Raw genomic sequence first — 20,116 nt, 5'->3', positions numbered from 1 at the left:
TAAGAGTAAAGAAAGGGGAAATGCAAGCAAAGGCAAGGGTGATGTGACTTGCTATCAATGTGGCAGGAAAGGTCACAAGAAACCCGATTGCAGGTACTATAAAGCTTAGAAAGGAAAAAGAACGGTGGAGACAAAAAGAAAGAGAAGAAGGAAGTCAAGGCAGATGCACAGGATAGCTCAAAGGACAAAGAGAAGGCCAATGCGGCTTCTAGTGTCGTGATTGAGGAGCTGTCAGATGTAGAGGACATCTTGTGTGCCACTTTGTCAGATGATGATGCTTATGACTTTGATGCCTCTCTAAATGTTCATTCGCTGGACATGCAGATCACCAAGAGTGATCCTATCGATGCTTTGTTGACTGTCAATGATGCATTGTCCCAGACTTGGATTGTTGATTCCGGTGCTTCATTTCATGTGACTCCTATCAAGGAGTGTTTCTCTACTTTTGATGCGGGCAAGCGTGACCATGTATACCTTGGAAACAATCATGCATGTTCCATTGAGGGTATTGGCACTGTGCATCTCTCCATAGATGGCACAAATGAGCTTGCCTTGCATGATGTTCGATATGTGCCGGGAATCAAGAAGAGTTTGCTTTCTGTTGGTCAGATGGATATGCATGGTTACAACATCTTGTTTGAGAGAGGATCATGGAAAATGACCAAAGGCTCAAGGCTGATTGTAAAGGGCACAAAGAAAGGGACACTTTACTGCATGCATGGAAAGGCAATGTTGGGCAAGTTTATTGCATTGGTTGAAATTAACTCTCACATGGAGTTGTGACACAAGAGGCTTGGCCATATGAGCCAAAAGGGCCTTTCTAAGCTTTGTACTTTGAACAAGCTTGATGCTAAAGGCACAAAGCTTGACTTTTGTAATGAATGTCAATATGGCAAGCAAGTAAAGCGTTCTTATTACTCTGGTGTCTCTCGTAAATCTTGTGTGCTTGATCTTGTACATTCCGATGTATGTAGCATGCCTACTAAGTCTATGGGTGGTGCATTTTATTTTGTCTCCTTTGTTGATGATCATTCTAGGAAAATTTGGGTTTATTTGCTTAAGTCTAAGGATGAAGCCTTTGCTACGTTTAAGAGATTTCATGCATTTGTGACCACCCAAACAGGTAGAAAGCTAAAATGCTTGCGTACAGACAATGGGGGGGAGTACACAAGTGCTGAATTTAACAAGTTTTGTGAAAATTTGGGCATTAAGAGGGAGCTTACTGTACCATACAACCCCTCTTCTAATGGTGTGGCTGAAAGATTCAATAGGACACTTTGTGAGAGGGTGAGATGCATGCTGTCCACATCTAATCTTTCTCATGGATTTTGGGGAGAAGCTTTGAAAACTGCAGTGCATATATGCAATCGATCCCCTCACATGTCTTTGAAAGGTGACATCCCTGAAGAGGTTTGGTCTGGCAAGCCTGCTTCATATGATCACTTATGCATTTTTGGTTGCGAAGCTTTTGTGCATGTTAGACCTAAGTTGAGGAGTAAACTAGATGCCAAGTCCATTAAAGGCCTCTTCATGGGATATGGTGAAGAAGGCGAAATGGATTACAGGATTTGGTTACCTCAGCTCAAAAGGGTAGTACGCAGCCGGGATGTTGTTTTTAATGAGGCAAGGCTGCTTCAAAACAATTGTGCCTCAAAGCATGACCATAAAAGGGTGAAATTTCAGCATGACCAGCCACCTGTTAGGCCTATTTTTGACCCTCAGGATGCACCACAAATGGCTGAAAATGTAGATGATCCAGTGGTGTTTGAGCCAGATGATGTTGGACAGCAAATTGAGGCTCCTGAAGGGCATTTGCAGCCAAGAAACAATGCTAAAAATGGTGCTGAAAATGATGTACAGCAGCCCATTGTTGATGATTTTGTAGTGCCACCTGATGTAAACCCATTGCCGGATAATGTGGATCATTGGGTGAGGCGGTCTACTCGTGTCACACCGGCAATCTGACTGGGAGAAATATTTGCCTCTTGTCGAGTATGCGTATAACTATACCATACACTCATCGACGGGGAAAGCACCTTTTGAGATTCTCTATGGTAAGCCTGTCACGAGGACGTGGCAACTGCTAACCTTAGTTGTTGGTTTCTTTCCAATGATTTTTGTTTACTTTTTGAGACCCTCTTTTTGAAGTTGCAAATGGTCGGACATTGTATGGCCAATGTGAACGGTAGTTTCACCCGCAGACAGGAAGTTGGTCGGCACTAGAATTAGTATAGTAAGAGGATGTCTAGGCTCAGAGCAAGATCATGTAGGTACCTTTGCCGCACTTAGCAAGTTGGTGGATACTAAAGGCATAAAGTCAAGGTGGGATCACCAACAGAAAGTATCCGACAGTTGGGCCACATTGCACTTTTGGATGCGGTCCCAATGAGGATAGATGGTCAGATGACCATAGGAGCCCAACGGAATCATTTCCTAAAATTTAGGGAACTGCTATTTTGGGCCGTGAAATGTGTACGCGTCATTACCTTCGGTATGACCAGGGGAACATTTTATTACTCTGCTGCAAAGTCAATTGATGCACCAGTTGAGAGATTTTTAAGCAGGAAGCCCAATGCGGGGAAATTGCATGTATGAGTGCCAAGTGGCACTTTTTGGTCAATTTACCAAGTTTGGGAGAAAAGAACTCGTAACTGACTTTCTGGAGCAGTTTTGGAAGCTGTTAACTCTGATTATCAGCCATTTCTCTCCATTTTTGAGCTTCCCATGACTTTATCTAGGACCGAGGAGCTCATTTTCAGCATTGGAAAGCATCAAATGCGTGTTTACAGGGCTGTTTTGCTGCGTTTTCAACGATACGCAGGTTTTGGCAGCCATGGAAATCTTTCCCTTTTTGCATCTATTTGTTCACAGATGCATTACAGGTCAAGGGCAGCAGAGGGGACGCTCGATTTATCATGGGAGGATGCTTCATTGAGAACCTCTCATAGGTTAAGAGCACTGGAGTGCTTCTGTTCCCTCTTATGTACAGTGTGGTGCCAGGAGTGATGCCCTGCACGCTACACACTGCTCTCTCTCTCCCCTACGTGCAGTTATGTGATGCCCCACAAGAGGGCTACTCATTTGACTGATGTACAGTTGTGTGGGTTCATGCTTTTGTGCTGAGGCAAGAGCCTCCTTGAGCAGGAACAGGGGTAGCTAGCTCCTACTCCAAAGCAGGCACCGGTGAGGGTCATAACCTCATCGTACAGGTGCATTTTCAGCGCTGTGTATGCGCTGTAAATTGTCTGTTTTTCAGCCATACGGACGCTAGGACCATTGGGAATGGTGCCCCACTGGCAGAGAACAGTTAGGGGACTGTTTGGGGCTGAAAACAGGGCAAAAACCAGTAAATACAACGTGCTGAATTTACTGTTTTTGGGCAGGAATCAGAGGGTACAAGCGAGTTCTAGCAGGGGAATCGGTTTCGTGCAAGTTTTGGGGCTGTTATGGTGTCGAAATTTGGCCAAATCAGATGGTATCTAGGTGGATACACGTGAAGGATTCCCAGGACCTTACTTTGTAACTTACCCTCTTAAAGAATAAAGAAATACCGAAAGGGGCGCCAATTTTGGGGCCTACAGGTTATCGGTGTCTTCTCGGAGCATTCTAGCTTCCGAGCCGTGTGTGTTCTTAAGTGTTAATTCCCGTTGCAGGTTCTCTTCGCAAAGTGCTCTGTGTGGGTTTAAAGTAAAGAATTTAGGGTGAAAGCCAACGCCTACTGTCCCACCACGGGCCGGTTTCATGGTTCTATCGCCGGGATATCAATCACTTTTTCCTCAAAAAGTGAGCTTTGATTGTTTTGTGTAAAGACACAGAGTGCATGAACGCGGGATTACATTATGGCCGACAAAGGGAGGGCATTATGGAAGAGGGTTCCTCTTCACAGGACAGACAAGAAATTCCGCATGTTCGCCTTGCCAAAAAGTGGTCAAATTAGGACTGATTTTCTGTTGCGTTTTTAGGGTTTGCAAGTATGAACCAAGATGAGATAGGGAGAGGTCTCATGGTGTCACAAGGCAGGCACCACGTGCCAATAGAAAAGAACAGACTGAACAGACTTTTAGCACTTCAATAACAACTGTTCAATAACAATTGAACTGTGAGAGAGAGAGAGAGAGAGAGAGAGAGAGAGAGAGAGAGAGAGAGAGAGAGAGAGAGAGAGAGAGAGAGAGAGAGAGAGACGACACGCGACACGGAGTAGCGAAATTCCACCCCAGAGAGTATTGGCCCCAAACCTTGGCGCCCCTTTCGGTATTTCTTTATATTATTGCTGATTCGCAAAGTACAACAGCCGGGGAGCACCTCCTCTGCAATCTACGCGCTGAAGAGTGCCAGAGAGGGCCCCCAAGGCTCATATTTAAAGGCCCAAAGCCTAAAAGCATCAAATATGAAAAGCTGACCCCAAAAATTCACTTTCCTAAAATTTCAGGATTTCCCTAAAAATCCGCCGCGAATTCTGGGACGTCCGTACAGGTGCCACATCATCATATTTTGATGTGCAAAGTCTTTTGAGTGTGTTCTGCTTTATTTTTATTGCCTTTATGCCACTTGGGACCCCATCAGACGGGATCCCCATAAGTTGGTAGGACTTCTTCTTCTGTTGCTTGTTCTTCTTAGGGTTTCTAGAATTAGGGTTTGCAGGTTTTAGGGTTAGGGTTTCTGGCAAAAATTAGGGTTAGGGTTTCTGCTCTCATCTGTAAGTTGGCTCCATTCTTTAGGCTTTGACACGTCAGCAGTTTGTTACACATGGTGGTAGGTTGGCCACTAGATATCCTGCGGGAGTGATGTGGGTCTGCCAGGTGACACGCTGCTTGCCGATTCTTTGAGGTGATTGCTTGGATTCTATAACGCATTGATAAATCATCTTGAAATTTGAGCTTACTTGGTCGTGGGTAGTACGTTACAGTGTTGCGGGATTATGCTCGTTTGCAGAGGCAAGAGCCTCTTGCACAAGTAAAAAGTTAAGGCACAGGTTGCAAGATGCTATGTGGTGAAGTTCAAGAACTATCCACCTATGGATGGAAAGTGGATGGAAGAGCATGAATTGTCAGAGTCACCAAATGTATTGCAGCTTTACCTTGAGGCCTTTGGGTTACAGCCTACGTATGCCCCAACCCAATGTCTGCAAAGCAGGGGTAATGATAGAGCTAGCACATCAAATGTACTCATGGATTCAGTGCAACAACAGTGTACAGTTTGACAAAAGTATGAAGGTCTCATTAAGTCATTTGTACATATGTTTTGACAGTCTTTCTTGCGGATGATAAAAGAGTGCTAACAACACAAGATCATCAGTGGCATGTATTTATGGTATGCAATCGAGGACGATTGCGGTTTCAAGAAGGGGGTATGTCACGAGGACGTGGCAACTACTAACCTTAGTTGTTGGTTTCTTTCCAATGATTTTTGTTTACTCTTTGAGACCCTCTTTTTGAAGTTGCAAATGGTCGGACATTGTATGGCCAATGTGAACGGTAGTTTCACCCGCAGACAGGAAGTTGGTCGGCACTAGAATTCGTATAGTAAGAGGATGTCTAGGCTCAGAGCAAGATCATGTAGGTACCTCTGCCGCACTTAGCAAGTTGGTGGATACTAAAGACATAAAGTCAAGGTGGGATCACCAACAGAAAGTATCCGACAGTTGGGCCACATTGCACTTTTGGATGCGGTCTCAATGAGGATAGATGGTCAGATGACCACAGGAGCCCAACGGAATCATTTCCTAAAATTTAGGGAACTGCTATTTTGGGCCGTGAAATGTGTTCGCGTCATTACCTTCGGTATGACCAGGGGAACATTTTATTACTCTGTTGCAAAGTCAATTGATGCACCAGTTGAGAGATTTTTAAGCAGGAAGCCCAATGCGGAGAAATTGCATATATGAGTGCCAAGTGGCACTTTTTGGTCAATTTACCAAGTTTGGGAGAAGAGAACTCGTAACTGACTTTCTGGAGCAGTTTTGGAGGCTGTTAACTCTGATTATCAGCCATTTCTCTCCATTTTTGAGCTTCCCATGACTTTTTCTAGGACCGAGGAGCTCATTTTCAGCATTGGAAGGCATTAGATGCGTGTTTACAGGGTTGTTTTGGTGCGTTTTCAACGATACGCAGGTTTTGGCAGCCATGGAAATCTTTCCCTTTTTGCATCTATTTGTTCACAGATGCATTACAGGTCAAGGGCAGCAAAGGGGGCGCTCGATTTATGATGGGAGGATGCTTCATTGAGAACCTGTCACAGGTTAAGAGCTATGGAGTGCTTCCTTTCCCTCTTATGTACAGTGTGGTGCTAGGAGTGATGCCCTGCACGCTACACAATGCTCTCTCTCTCTCCCCTACGTGCAGTTATGTGATGCCCCACAAGAGGGCTACTCATTTGACTGATGTACAGTTGTGTGTGCTTTTGTGCTGAGGCAAGAGCCTCCTTGAGCAGGAACAGGGGTAGCTAGCTGCTACTCCAAAGCAGGCACCGGTGAGGGTCATAACCTCACCGTACAGATGCATTTTCAGCGCTGTGTATGTGCTGTAAATTGTCTGTTTTTCAGCCATACGGACGCGAGGACCATTGGGAATCGTGCCCCACTGGCAGAGAACAGTTAGGGGACTGTTTGGGGCTGAAAACAGGTCAAAAACCAGTAAATACAACGTGCTGAATTTACTGTTTTTGGGCAGGAATCAGAGGGTATACGCCAGTACAAGCGAGTTCTAGCAGGGGAATCGGTTTCGTGCAAGTTTTGGGGTTGTTATGTTGCCGAAATTTGCCCAAATCAGATGGTATCTAGGTGGATACACGTGAAGGATTCCCAGGACCTTACTTTGTAATTTACCCTCTTAAAGAATAAAGAAATACCGAAAGGGGTGCCAATTTTGGGGCCTACAGGTTGTCGGCGTCTGCTCGGGGCATTCTAGCTTCCGAGCCGTGTGTGTTCTTAAGTGTTAATTAGTGTTAATTTTCGTTGCAGGTTCTCTTCGCAAAGTGCTCTGTGTGGGTTTAAAGTAAAGAATTTAGGGTGAAAGCCAACGCCTACCGCCCTACAGGCCAGTTTCAAAGCCTTTGCTTCCACCCATCCTTTTAACTAAGGATAAGATCTTTGCAGCAGATGAGTTTGTTTGGGATTTGGACACCGCCTATGGGCAAGTTAGGAGAGCTATTCTACGCTCTCAGGAAAAGCATAAGAAAGCTGCAGACAAGCACAAAAGGAATCTAGACTTAACAGTCGGACAGTTAGTCTTACTCAAGTTTGAGAAGGCAAGACTTAAGAAACAAGCGTCTCATAAGGGGAAGGTGTTAAAACTTTCTACCCGTTACTATGGGCCATTTAAGATCACTGAGCGAGTGAATGATGTCACCTTCCGATTAGAGCTACCGCTTAATTGGAAGATCCATAATGCTTTCCATGTCAGTTTACTCCGGTCGTATGTGGGACCGCCTCCAAGCCAGCCTAGTGCTGAGGAACCTCTTGAGGTTGAGGAAACAGAAGAAATGCTCCAACCGGAGCAGATAGTAAGTCATCAAGAGCGGCCTCTCAAATCCGAAAAGATAACATGGAAGTATTTGGTTAAGTTTAAGAACTACTTGAATCTAGATGCTCAGTGGATGACGCAAGAGGAATGAGCAGCTTATCCCGAGATACTGGGGGTATATGTCCAAGCACTACAGTTGAGGTCAACTGTTTAGAAGCCAGAGGGATGTTGCTAATTGGACTATTTTCTTATTTTTAATGATTAATTTCTTTTTTTAGGATATTTTATTATGTGCACTAAGAACTGTTAAAAGATTGTAGCTACAGGAACTGCCATCAAGAACGGACAACTCTGATGTGTCATTTGATGGGTGACGGTAAACATCGCGAAGGAGTTTCCGTAAGTTCGGTGGGAAGGGCCGGGTTACGAGTGCCCCTGATGCGTCACATGACGGGTGACGGGTGCATCAGTAAGGGGGCATCCCGTAGGCTAAGGAGGAAATCCGAACTGAGTAAGAAAATATGCGTAAGAACGCAAGCACAAGAATAAAGATGGGTTCAATGAAGCTTTTTACGAAAAGCAGGAACAATCGCGGGAAGGCAGACGCTTTCCCGCGAGAAATCTATGTTTGCATTGCATTCGTGCATGTGGTTGCATCCAGGGATGCCTGGGAAGTGTTGTGAAATGCATTGGTTTTAACTTATAAGGTTTTATTGAGTTTTTGGGCAGGTTCAGACCAATTTTAAAATATGCCGGCCGCCCACTTAATAAGTGGGCAGCCACTTAGAAGATAAAGCAACAAAACCAGCCAGCGAATTCTCTCTCCCTATTCGGGTAGAACAGCGCAAGAAAAAGAAAAAAAAGAAAAGAAAAAAAATTGGCCGCGATCTCTACGCGAGCAGCTATTCGTGTCGTGGCCAGGGAGCTATAAAAGCACCACATGCCCTCACTCAAAGGGAGGTACCAACATCTTCAAGAGAAGACTCTGTCGCAAGAGATCGCGAGACTACGAAGCGCGGAAGTCGCTTTTCCCGCGCAAGAGCGACAGGTATCTATTGTGGATTCGCCATACGAATTGTTGTCGCGTGTTTGTGTGGTTTGTTTTGCAGGAATCTCCCGTCTTATGGGAAGGCTGTTCACGGGAAGTACGGCTTCACGCCTAAGTCCCTTACGGGAAAGTACGGCTTCGCGCCTAAGTCCCTTACGGGAAGGAACGGCCTTGTGCCCAAGCCCTTTACGGGAAAGCACGACCTTCGGGTCTAAGATTACAGAGCGGAGGGGTTTCCTCGGGTTCTCGTGCTTGTATACGAATTCTCCCTGAATAAAAGAATACTCTTAACGGGGGGGGACCGGCCCATCTTCTGGTCCCCAATATTGTGTCGATCTTCTCTCTTCTCTCACATTTGCAAAGTATTTTAATTTTCAGATTTTCAAGTGCTCGTGTACGCTCCCGTTTTGTGACATTATGCGCCTAGAAGTCAGCCGTACATGCTAGGAAGAGTGTTTGGGGGTATGCAAGGTATGATGCCAAACCCTATGTATGGTAGTATCGGCATGCAGCAAGGTTTTCAGTGCAACCAGGGCCAGTTTGGGGTGCCACATGGTTATTTTGGCATGGCTGGTTTTTCTGGACAACAGCTAGATATCGCACCTCTGTCGCAAAATGTGAATGGCCAAGATGTGCCGATCAGCTGATTCAGAGGATAAAGAAGACCAGAAAGGCAAGAAGCCTAAACCCACGGTAGGTTTGGTGCCAGACATGGTGGGTGACAGGCCCAGTACAGATGCCAGTGAGTTATGCAGGACATGGGGTAAAGTTAGGGATCAAACGGCACTTATCTTCTTTGATCTAGGTGCCAAAGCCAACTTTATCTCACCAGAGTTAGCTATGAAGCTGGGCATCGGAGCTGAAAAGATGGGGTACACAGCACAGGTAGGGTTGGCATGTCCTGGCCACTCAGAGTGTGTTACTGCCATTATTGGAAAGCTGCGTCTGCATATTCAGTCGTATGTGGACACAGAAGAGTTCTATGTCATGCCGCTGGCAGGTTGTGACGCCTTGTTGGGGATCCTGTGGATGTTCCGAGTGCATGGAGTCTTGGATGCCTACAATAAAAAGATCACTATATAGCATAGGAGCAAAACTCACATCTGGGATGTAAAGCTTAAAGGAGAGTCAGTCCCTATTGTATCTGCTTCTGCTATCACTTCTGTAATAAAGGATCATCTTTCTGTGTACTTGATTTTTGCACGTGATGTCTCAGATAGTGATCAATCAAATTTATCTGTGTTAGATAAAGAAAGGTCAGCATTTTTGCAAAAGTTTAGTGACTGTTTTTTTGATTCATTACCGTCGCAATTGCTGCCAGAGAGACCTGAGGACCATCGGATAGATTTGGTGCGAGGGTGTAGCCCACCAAATAGACCTAGGTCCCTACAGGGTTAGTGCGGCGCAGCAGAAAGAGATTATGGGCCAAGTTGAGGAGTTATTAGAGAAGGGGCTGATTCAGCCTAGTTCTTCACCATTTTGCTCCCCTGTGCTCTTAGTGCAGAAGAAGGATGGCTCATGGCGCATGTGTATTGATTACCATGCGTTGAATAAGAATACCATCAAGAATAGGTTTCCTATTCCTCGAATTGATGATATTCTTGATCGTTTAGACGGTGCTGCAGTTTTCAGCAGGATAGACCTTAAGAGTGGGTACCATTAGATTCGTACAAGGCAAGAGGATGTGCACAAGACTGCGTTTAGAACGACATTTGGTCTTTATGAGTTTCTAGTGATGCCGTTTGGGCTAACAAATGCTCCTGCCACATTCAACAGAATGATGGATCGGATTTTCCGCTCACATCAGCAGTTTGTTGGGACATTCTTCGATGACATGATAGTGTATTCAAAGAATGAAGAGGAGCATAGGCGTCACCTGACCATTGTGTTCGAAGAGCTGCGCAGCCACAGGTTACTTGTCAATCCTAAGAAAAGTGAATTCTTCTTGGAAGAGATCCACTTTCTTGGCCACACAGTCTCAAAGGATGGTGTTAGAATGGATCCCGCAAAGGTCGAAGCTATTAAGACATGGCCAGACTTGAAGACTGTGCACGATGTCAGAAGCTTCTTGGGATTGTGGCCCTACTATAGAAGGTTTATCAGAAATTTTGCAGAGATAGCATCACCTCTTCACGCTTTGCAAAAGAAAAAGTTCATCAGATGGACCCAAAAAGAGATTTCAGCTTTTAGTCTCTTAATGGAAAAGTTGACTTTAGATCCAGTAATTGTTTTGCCAGATCTCAGGAAGTCATTTGTGGTCCAGTGTGACGTGTGTGGCAGTAGCATTAGAGTAGTGCTAATGCAAGATGGACGGGTAGTAGCTTATGAAAGACGAATTTTGCAAGGGCCAGAGAGGACTATGCAAGTCTATGAGAAAGAGCTCTTGGCTGTGGTTCATGCGCTTTCTAGCTGGAAGCACTACCTTTTAGGTGCTAATTTTGTTGTCCAAACAGATTATCAGACCTTGCGATACTTCTTGACACAATCAAAGTTATTTGAAAAGCATATGCGATGGGCAAATATTCTTTCCATGTTCCACTTCCAGATTATGCATGTGGAAGGCAAGAAGAATGTTGTGGCTGATGCGTTATCAAGGAAGCCACAAATTTCAGCTGTGTCAATTCCTTATCATGATGAGTTAGATGACACGAAGGAACAATATGCTACTGATGAAGATTTTGCAAGGATCTTTGAACAGTTGCAAGAGAGGCAACATCACGAGCACTGCCTCCTCAGAGATGGTTTTATGATGATGCATGGCAGACTTTGTGTCACTAGGCCATTGCGACATAAGGTCATGGAAGAGAGTCATGTCCCACCGTATGCAGGGCATCGTGGTATTGATGCGACAGTTAGGGTGGTAGAGACATTCTTCTATTGACCTACCTTGAGGAGAGATGTGGATACCTTTGTGCGAGCATGCATAGTTTGCCAAAAGGTCAAGTTTGACAGGCAAAAGGTACCGGGGCTGTTGCAACCACTGTCGATTCCGGATAAGCCGTGGGAAAGCATTGCTATGGACTTTATCTTTGATCTTCCAAGAACGCCAACAGGGAATGAGGGTATATGGACCATTATCTGCAGGTTCAGTAAGCAGGCCCATTTTATCCCTGTCAGGAAGAAGATAAAATATGATCAGATGGCACGCTTGTTCATGTACAATGTATTTAGGTACCATGGTATGCCACAATCAATTTTGTTCTGGAGAGGATTGTTTGAGAACATGGGTACTACGCTCAAGTGGTCTTCGTTTCATCCACAAAGTGATGGACAGTCAGAAGAGGCTAATTCTACTGTCGTAGATCTGCTGAAATGCTATGTGTCAGATAATAAGGGCAAGTGGGAACAGTATTTGCCTATGCTTGAATATGCATACAATAATACGGTGCATTCGTCTACTGGCAAAGCACCTTTTGAGATTGTTGAAGGCGGCAAAAAGGTTCCTCCCATTTTGCATACAAAGGACAAAATCTTTGAGGCAGATCGATATGTTGAGAACATGGATGAGATGTATAAGAAAATTAAAGTTGCCTTGGAAAAGACTCAGGCAAAGTAGAAAAAAGTTGCTGATTGTCACCGTCGTGAATTGCTGTTATCACCTGGTGATTGGGTTCTGTTAAGGTTCGAAAAGGCAAAGTTAAAGAAGATGAAGGGCAAGGAACGGCTGTTTCCTAAGCTTAGTATGCGTTACTATGGGTCTTTTCAAGTGCTTGACAAGATCAATGATATGGCTTACAGGCTGAAATTGCGTGATGCATGGAAGATTCATAATGCGTTTCACGTGAGTCTTCCAAGACCCTTCGTGGGTGATGTGCCAGATGAGGATCAGCCAGAAGTTGAGGAACTTGATGAGATCCTGGTACCTGAGCAAGTTTTGGCACATAAGGACATAAAAGCTAAAGGACAAGTTGTAAGACTTTATTTGGTGAAGTTCAAGAACTATCCGCCTATGGATGCAAAGTGGATGGAAGAGGATGAACTGTTAGAGTCACCAAATGTGTTGCAGCTTTACCTTGAGGCCTTTGGGTTACAACCTACTTATGCCCCAACCCAAAGTGTGCAAAGGAGGGGTAATGATAGAGCTAGCACATCAAATGTACATATGAATTCAATGTAATAGATGGAAATGACAAAAGTATGAAGGTCTCATTAAGTCATTTGTATCCATGTGTGTGACCTTTCTTGCGGATACATGCGATGATAAAAGAGTGTTCATAGCACAAGATCATCAGTGGCGTGTATTTATGGTATGCAATCAAGGACGTTTGCTACTGACTTTTACCGTGAGTTACTATCTGCAGAGCCTCAGTCAGAGCGTCAGGATGCATGTAGGAAGCAGGTGTGGGCAAAGATGCCTTGCCTTGTGACTGAGGAGATGCGTCAGAGACTTGAGCTTCCACTTCAGCTTGAGGAGTTGCACATGGCTCTTAGTGCACTCCCCCGTGGTAGCTGTCTAGGTGAGAATGGCTTGACTCCCAGTTTTTTCTTGGAGTACTGCGACTTTCTTTGGCTGGCAGAGTAGTAGTGGCCAACCAGGTGTTGTTGGCGACTATGTGGTACATCACTTCTTGCTGGATCTTCTCGAGTCCTTGTATTAGCTAGGTAGAGTGGCGGATCAAGATCTTCCTTTGGTTAGGACGTGACACTCAAATAGCCTTAGCCAAAGTGGCTTGGCAGGTCATCACTCTTCCTTGTTCACAGGGAGGGCTTGGGATCATTGACCCAGCACAGTAGAACAGAGCCCTTCTTGGGAAGTTCATAGTCCGAGGACTTCTTCCAGGTGAGGAGCCCTGGAAGGAGTTCTTTCTACAACGGCTTCGTGCTAGGGTGCCTCAGGCGGGAGGCCCCTGGCGACCTTCGATCAGATGGATCTTCACAGAGATGCGCAGAGTTGGCTTCAGTAGGAGATTGGAGGACCGCTTTGCTGTGAGTTTGCTTCGATCTTGGGAGCATTTGCGGCGAGGCCTGGAGCAGCGACAGCCTACTTGCACGGAGGAGCGCCTACGATAACCCCTTATCTGGAACCCCATGGTTAGCACTCAGAGAGGCCACTTGGTTGGTAGTCGGCCTCATGTTTCCTGGGGTCCCATGGCAGCGGGTCCAGCACGCTCTTAGGTGACTGGTTAGAGTTTTCAGGCTTGTCAGAGGAGTTGCAGGGTTTCCAGCTACAAGGCATGAGAGAGGTGCAGAGCATGTGCCGGGACATCTCAGAGGCAGTTCCAGCTAAGTGGCTCACACCTCTCGAGCCAGTAGCACCCAGGTGGATGGAAGCCTTCACACGACTGGAGGTTCTCATCTCAGTTCGGGCTTGCTCCGAGACTGTTCCCTCCCTTTTTTTCGAGTTACAGGGTGAGGGATGCTTACAACGAGTTGCAGTAGAGGCCCGACAGGTGGCAGAGTGTTGTTTTTAGAGGATCCGAGTGGTGGGCATCTGTGGGAGGACTTGTGTCATCGATCCAAACCCAGCAGCTCTTGAGACTGGACACTGGAGACTGTGGGCTTGGGAGTGTTGTCCATTGGCACGAGTACAGTGGGATCCTGGAGAGTGGCTTCGGAGGGTTCCTTTCTCTTTTGCAGACCACCCAGGTGTCCCTTTCTTTCAGTACACTGTTCGGCTGGGACGGCACATACTAGCAACACAAAGAGAGGCTCGCCCCGCTGCAGCACCTCATTGGCAGGAGGAAGGTCTCACAGCTGAGTTCTTGGCAGCCTTTTGGGAGAGGTTGTGGGACTCCAGACAGTCGAGGCGAGTCACCTTGTTTCAGTGGTTGGTCGCACACAGAGCTACAACAGTTGGGAGTTGGCTAGTGCATAGTGGTCTATCGGCCGCATGGGCAGCTTGTGACCATCTTGTGGAGAGTCAGCGTCACTGTCTTTGGGACTGTCCTTTGGCACAGCAGGTGTGGCTTCGTGTTCGTCGGTTGACGCCTGCTCTTTTCACCGCTCGACAATACACTTGGGGAGCAGTTGCTTGGTCCACCCTCACGGGCGCGACATTTCAGTTTGAGCTATCTTCCACCAGCAAGATGATAGTGATGCAGGGAGGGCGACCTACACTCCAGCCTGCCACAGAGCTTACTCCACAGGAGTGGTGCAATGAGAGAGAGGAGTGTTGGGAGCTCATCAGTGGCCTGACCCTCTGGTTCATCTGGCGGGCCCGTTGCTTCCGCATCTTTGAGGCTCGCCCTGTGCCACCAGAAGAGACTTCGTGATCTTTGGCTAGAACTGATCTCTCAGAGGATAGCTCGAGAGACTCCCAGGCAGCTCCGACCGCATGCAGGAGCGCAGAGAGGCTTTCCTTCGACTCTGGCGTCATGGGCCTTTTTACACCATGGTCCAGGGTGTACTCAATTGGCACTACCGACCACTTGTGTGGCTCTTCCCTCCTCCCATCTCTTGATTTAGCCTCTTTGTACATTTGATGTTTTTTCATTGGGAGAGTCTCCCCATCATGCTTGTTTTAGCCCTCTCTCGCAGAGGTGGTTGTAGCCCTATGGGCAGTTTCATTAACTAATAGAAGGATCTTTTTCTCGGAAAAAAAAAAAGTTAAAGGACAGGTTGCAAGACGCTATTTGGTGAAGTTTAAGAACTATCCGCCTATGGATGCAAAGTGGATGGAAGAGCATGAACTGTCAGAGTCACCAAATGTATTGCAGCTTTACCTTGAAGCCTTTGGGTTACAACCTACTTATGCACCAACCCAATGAGTGCAAAGGAGGGATAATGATAGAGCTAGCACATCAAATGTACATATGAATTCAGCGTAATAGATGGAGATGGCAAAAGTATGAAGGTCTCATTAAGTCATTTGTATCTATGTGTTACCATCTTTCTTGCGGATACATGCGATGATTAAAGAGTGCTAACAACACAAGATCATCAATGGCGTGTATTTATGGTATGCACTCGAGGACGTTTGCGATTTCAACAGGGGGGTATGTCACGAGGATGTGGCAGCTGTTAACTATGTCACTAGGACGTGGCAACTGCTAACCTTAGTTGTTGGTTTCTTTCGAATGATTTTTGTTTTATTTTTGAGACCCTCTTTTTAAAGTAGCAAACGATCGGACATGGTATGGCCAATGTGAACGGTAGTTTCACCCGCAGACGGGAAGTGGTCGGCACTGGAATTTGTATAGTAAGAGGATGTCTAGGCTCAGAGCAAGATCATGTAGGTCCCCTGTTCGCACTTACCAAGTTGGTGGATACTAGGAAGTGAGCTCAATAAAGGCATAAAGTCAAGGTGGGATCACCAACAGAAAGTATCCGACAGTTGGGCCACATTGCACTTTTGGATGCGGTCCCAATGAGGATAGATGGTCAGATGACCAACGGGAGCCCAACGGAAGCATCTCCTAAAAATTAGGGAACTGCTATTTTGGGCCGTGAAATGTGTTCGCGTCATTACCTTCGGTATGACGAGGGGAACACTTTACAACTCTGCCGCGAAGTCAACTGGGCAACCACTCGGGAGATTTTTAGGCGGCAACCTCGAAACGGGCAAAAGCTTGTAATCGCGCCAAGTGGCAAAATTTCATGCACTTGCCTCATTCAGAAAAATGGGCGCTGAAATTTAAGCTGGGAGAGGCCTCACTTTGCATTTTGTCACAGGTTAAGAGCTATGGAGTGCTTTCTTTCCCTCTCATGTACAGTGTGGTGCTAGGAGTGATGCCCTGCACACTACACACTGCTCTCTCTCCCCCCTACGTGCAGTTATGTGATGCCCCACAAGATGGCTCTTCATTTGATTGATGTACAACTGTGTGGGTTCATGCTTTTGTGCTGAGGCAAGGGCCTCCTTGAGCAGGAACAGGGGTAGCTAGGTGCTACTCCAAAGTAGGCACTCGGTGAGGGTCATAACCTCACCGTACAGGTGCGTTTTCAGCGCTGTGTATGCGCTGTAAATTGACTGTTTTTCAGCCATACAGACGCCAGAACCATTGGGAATAGTGCCCCACTGGCAGAGGACAGTTAGGGGACTGTTTGGGGCTGAAAACAGGGCAAAAACCAGTAAATGCAGCGTGCTGAATTTACTGTTTTTGGGCAGGAATCAGAGGGTTTATGCCAGTGGAAGTGAGTTCCAGCAGGGAAATTGGTTTCGTGCAAGTTTCGAGGTTGTTATTCTGCCGAAATTTGGCCAAAACAGGTGGTATCTAGCTCGATACAGATAAAGGATTCCCAGGACTCTTCTTTGTAATTTACCCCTCCTAAAGAATAAAGAAATACCGAAAGGGGCGCCAATTTTGGGGCCTACAGGTTGTCGGTGTCTGCTCGGGGCATTCTAGCTTCCGAGCCGTGTGTTCGCTTAAGTGTTAATTCCCGTCGCAGGTTTTCTGTCTAAAGTAAAGAATTTCAGGTGAAAGCCAAAGCCTACCGCCCTGCGGGCCGGTTTTAGCAACAGAGCAAGGGGGCCCTTGAGGGTGGTTGGAACCCAACATGCAGAGTCGTGTGTGTGTGTGTGTGTGTGTGTGTGTGTGTGTGTGTGTGTGTGTGTGTGTGTATGTGTATGTGTCTCTCTCTCTCATTCAGTTCTTTCAAGTGAAGTAAAGTAACCTTGTGTTTGTGTGGAGTACTAGATCGAAGCCTAATATTTAAACACTTCCGTTGCACCTGATAGTTTTTTACAGTTTTCTCAGATTTATGGGTCGTGACTCGTGGGGATTTGGGTTTCATTTAGTTCAGTTCAGTTCTTTCAAATGAAGTAAAAGTAACCTTGTGTTTTGTGGAGTACTGGATCTGAGCTAAATCCTTAATCACTTCCGTTGCACGTGACAGTTTTCTCAGATTTATGGGTCGTGACTCGTGGGGTATTAGGATTTGGATCGGGCTTGTTATTTGACCCCTTATATAGGGAGAGGGGGATTGATTTTGAGATCTTGTAGCACTCATGTGGAGCCTCGTACTCTCGAGTTTGCGAAGCTGTGCCCCGTAGGGTTGTCCGCACTCCCTCCATCTTCTCTCTCTCTCTCTCTCTCTCTCTCTCTCTCTCTCTCTCTCTCTCTCTCTCTCTCGCGCGCGCGCGCGTCAGATAGATATGTAAGGTCTCTTGGAATAGTTTCCTACGACGTTAAAATACTCTTCTTCTTCTCTCTCGGCCAAAAAGGTGGCTGTATACAGTGTACAAAAGAGACGATTGGAGATGCTCAATGGCCTATCACCCAGAGGATGTGCAAAACAAAGATAACAATGTGAGGCTACGTGTGCATCAAGGTGGCCTGTATGAGGAATGCAAAATGAACCATTGGGGAGGTGCATAATGCCATGTGATGTGACCATGGTCGAGGTTGGAAAGAACTGAAGATCTCGCCCATGTCTAAAGAAATATCTACACCTCTCCGCTGCCTTGAAGGAGCCTTCTGAAGTATCCCATTGGTTGCGAAAAGTATGTATCAGCTCAGTCCAAATAGCCGTCACAGTGGTGGATGTAGGAGAAGAGTGTGAGCCTAGAATGTGAGCACAACGAGCCTTCCACATGGTATGTATGTTGATGAGGTGTCTGATTACATTGACAGAGAGGGTGATAGAGGTGCCCAACTGGCAGGGACGTGGATCCCATTGTTGTTATATGCTGATGATATTGTGTTGATCTCTGACTCACCAGAGGGTATGCAACGACAGTTGGATGCATTACACAGTTTTGCAGAGGATAGTGGATTGTCTGTAAACCTTGGTAAAACCAAGGTTATGGTGTTTAACACCACACCACACCACACCACAGTGGATCAGGAGATCAACACCGACTTTCACATATAGTCAGGAGATTGTAGAGTATACAGATGCATACACTTACCTTTGTGCACAACTTGTGGGATACTACTAGAGACAGATATGCTAGACTGGCCCTTGAGTCTTCCAGACAGTTAGTTCTTCAGGGGGACACTTCATGCTGGTATGCACAATTGACATCATGGTTTCATATGCATGGCTTCGCCATGGACAGGGTGCCCCCTTTCTAGTACTCTCTTCAGACACTCTCGATGTCTCTTGCAAGTGTGGAGATTACTAGACTCATTCGTCAGGACCTGATCCAGATGGATACCAAGAGGACATGATAGAGCCGCCACAGGAGTTGGGCACGAAGATGGCTTTCTATAGAGAGCATCTTCTCCACCTCACAGGAGATGGGTTTGTGATTCGACCCAGCTACATGGATACACATATGTCTCATGGTTTGCGGTGTGCCATTGGTCAGATATGCACATCCTCACATCAGCTTGAGATTGAGACTGGTAGATTCAGAGGGATACCAGCAGACAATAGGATATGCTGCTTATGCCAGCTAGAGGCAGAGACAGAGCTACATTACATATGTCATTGCACAATGTACTATGAGATTCGGGGCGGTTTCCACTGCTTATTGAGAGAGGGTTTCGGTCCTTTCTCTAGGGTCATGAGTTATGAGGATCAGAGATGTCTTGGGCTATATCTACTTGAGTTACACAGATATAGAGACACTTTACTGGGGAGAGCTAGAGAGAGACAGTCCCAGAGACGGATTACAGATTTCTTTTCACTAGATATGGGACAGCCAGAGGAGCAGCCATCACTGCAGAGCTCGGCCCACACTCATTCGACCACTACCGGCACTCTCATCGACCGAGCACTGAAGCTACGAAGATCTAGATGGCCACGATTGAGGAGAGGGGCTACACAGCATCGACGGAGACTACAACAGAGGATTCGAGCCATACTCTCTCAACATCTAGAGTGCAGATGAGGATGAATTCTAGTAGTAGTAGTATTTTTGTTCTAGTCTTTTTGTACCCAGACATGATATCAGATTCACAATTTTGTAACAGTTTGGTCTCATAGGTCATTTTGGCCTTTTGAAGAGGTTAATATAACATTTCATTTCATTTCATCTCTCTCTCTCTCTCTCTCTCTCTCTCTCTCTCTCTCTCTCCAGGCTTTGTGAAGTGGGGCACTTCAGCTGGATGCCTCTAGGGTATGGAAGGCATGTCCTCTATGGGGCAGATGGCTTGGATGCAGTGTTTCCTGAAAATATAGTAAATGCGAGGAGGCTTCTTTGTTCCAACGTGTTTTGAAATATTTTGCACAACTCAAAATTAAACTAGTTGTTTGTGACTGCTAACTACAAATTACCTATATCAGCATGAAGCTGATCAACAGCATCATTGGAGCCTCATTCATAATGATCGCATCTCTAAACTGAAGGAGAAATTGAGAGATTGTGAGAATGAACTTAAAAAAGGTATGGTTTCAGAGGCTGTTTTGTGCGCTTTTCAGGATAAAGACTGGGGCTTAGCAGTTTGATTTGCTTAATGCTTTGGTTCTGCTACTCAGGTAAAGAAGAGCTAAGCAAGAAACAGCAGGTTTTAGATGCACAATCACATAATCTTGCTATAGCATCAGCACAGGTTTGAAGTCTTTTTGGCTAGTTTATTAGTTTTTGACTGCAAAGCTATCTCCTGCACTGACCATTTTTCTGAAACTGCAGTTGGCCAAGAAGCAGGTGGAGCAGCTGGGACAACATCAATCAGATGTTGCTCGTACCCATAGTTTGCAATTAGTTATGTCTGCAAAGCTATTGTTGCTGTTGTAATATGACCTTTGGCTCACTTCTTGACTCTTGAACGATTTCTTTTCG

At 45.9% G+C, this 20,116-nt stretch overlaps 1 protein-coding gene across 3 annotated transcripts in view; it reads left to right on the top strand.

Moving 5' to 3' along the window:
- The window catches only part of LOC147444767 (uncharacterized), a 48,848-nt gene that overhangs the window by 20,577 nt on the left and 8,155 nt on the right, over positions 1-20,116 (top strand). For 2 of the 3 annotated variants that reach the window (XM_086527297.1, XM_086527296.1), the window contains exons 3-5: positions 19,621-19,720; positions 19,813-19,886; positions 19,967-20,038. In XM_086527297.1, coding sequence (XP_086383423.1) covers positions 19,621-19,720; positions 19,813-19,886; positions 19,967-20,038 — 246 coding nt within the window. Of the gene's footprint in view, positions 1-19,620; positions 19,721-19,755; positions 19,887-19,966; positions 20,039-20,116 lie in introns of all 3 variants that reach the window. The other variant, XM_086527299.1, reaches the window with a different exon arrangement.

Source organism: Adiantum capillus-veneris, chromosome 13 (genome assembly GCF_014529385.1).
Source record: "Adiantum capillus-veneris isolate H3 chromosome 13, ASM1452938v2, whole genome shotgun sequence".
Taxonomy (NCBI): Eukaryota; Viridiplantae; Streptophyta; class Polypodiopsida; order Polypodiales; family Pteridaceae; genus Adiantum; species Adiantum capillus-veneris.
The sequence above is the reverse complement of the archived record's forward strand: the minus strand, read 5'-3'. Positions and strand labels throughout refer to the sequence as shown.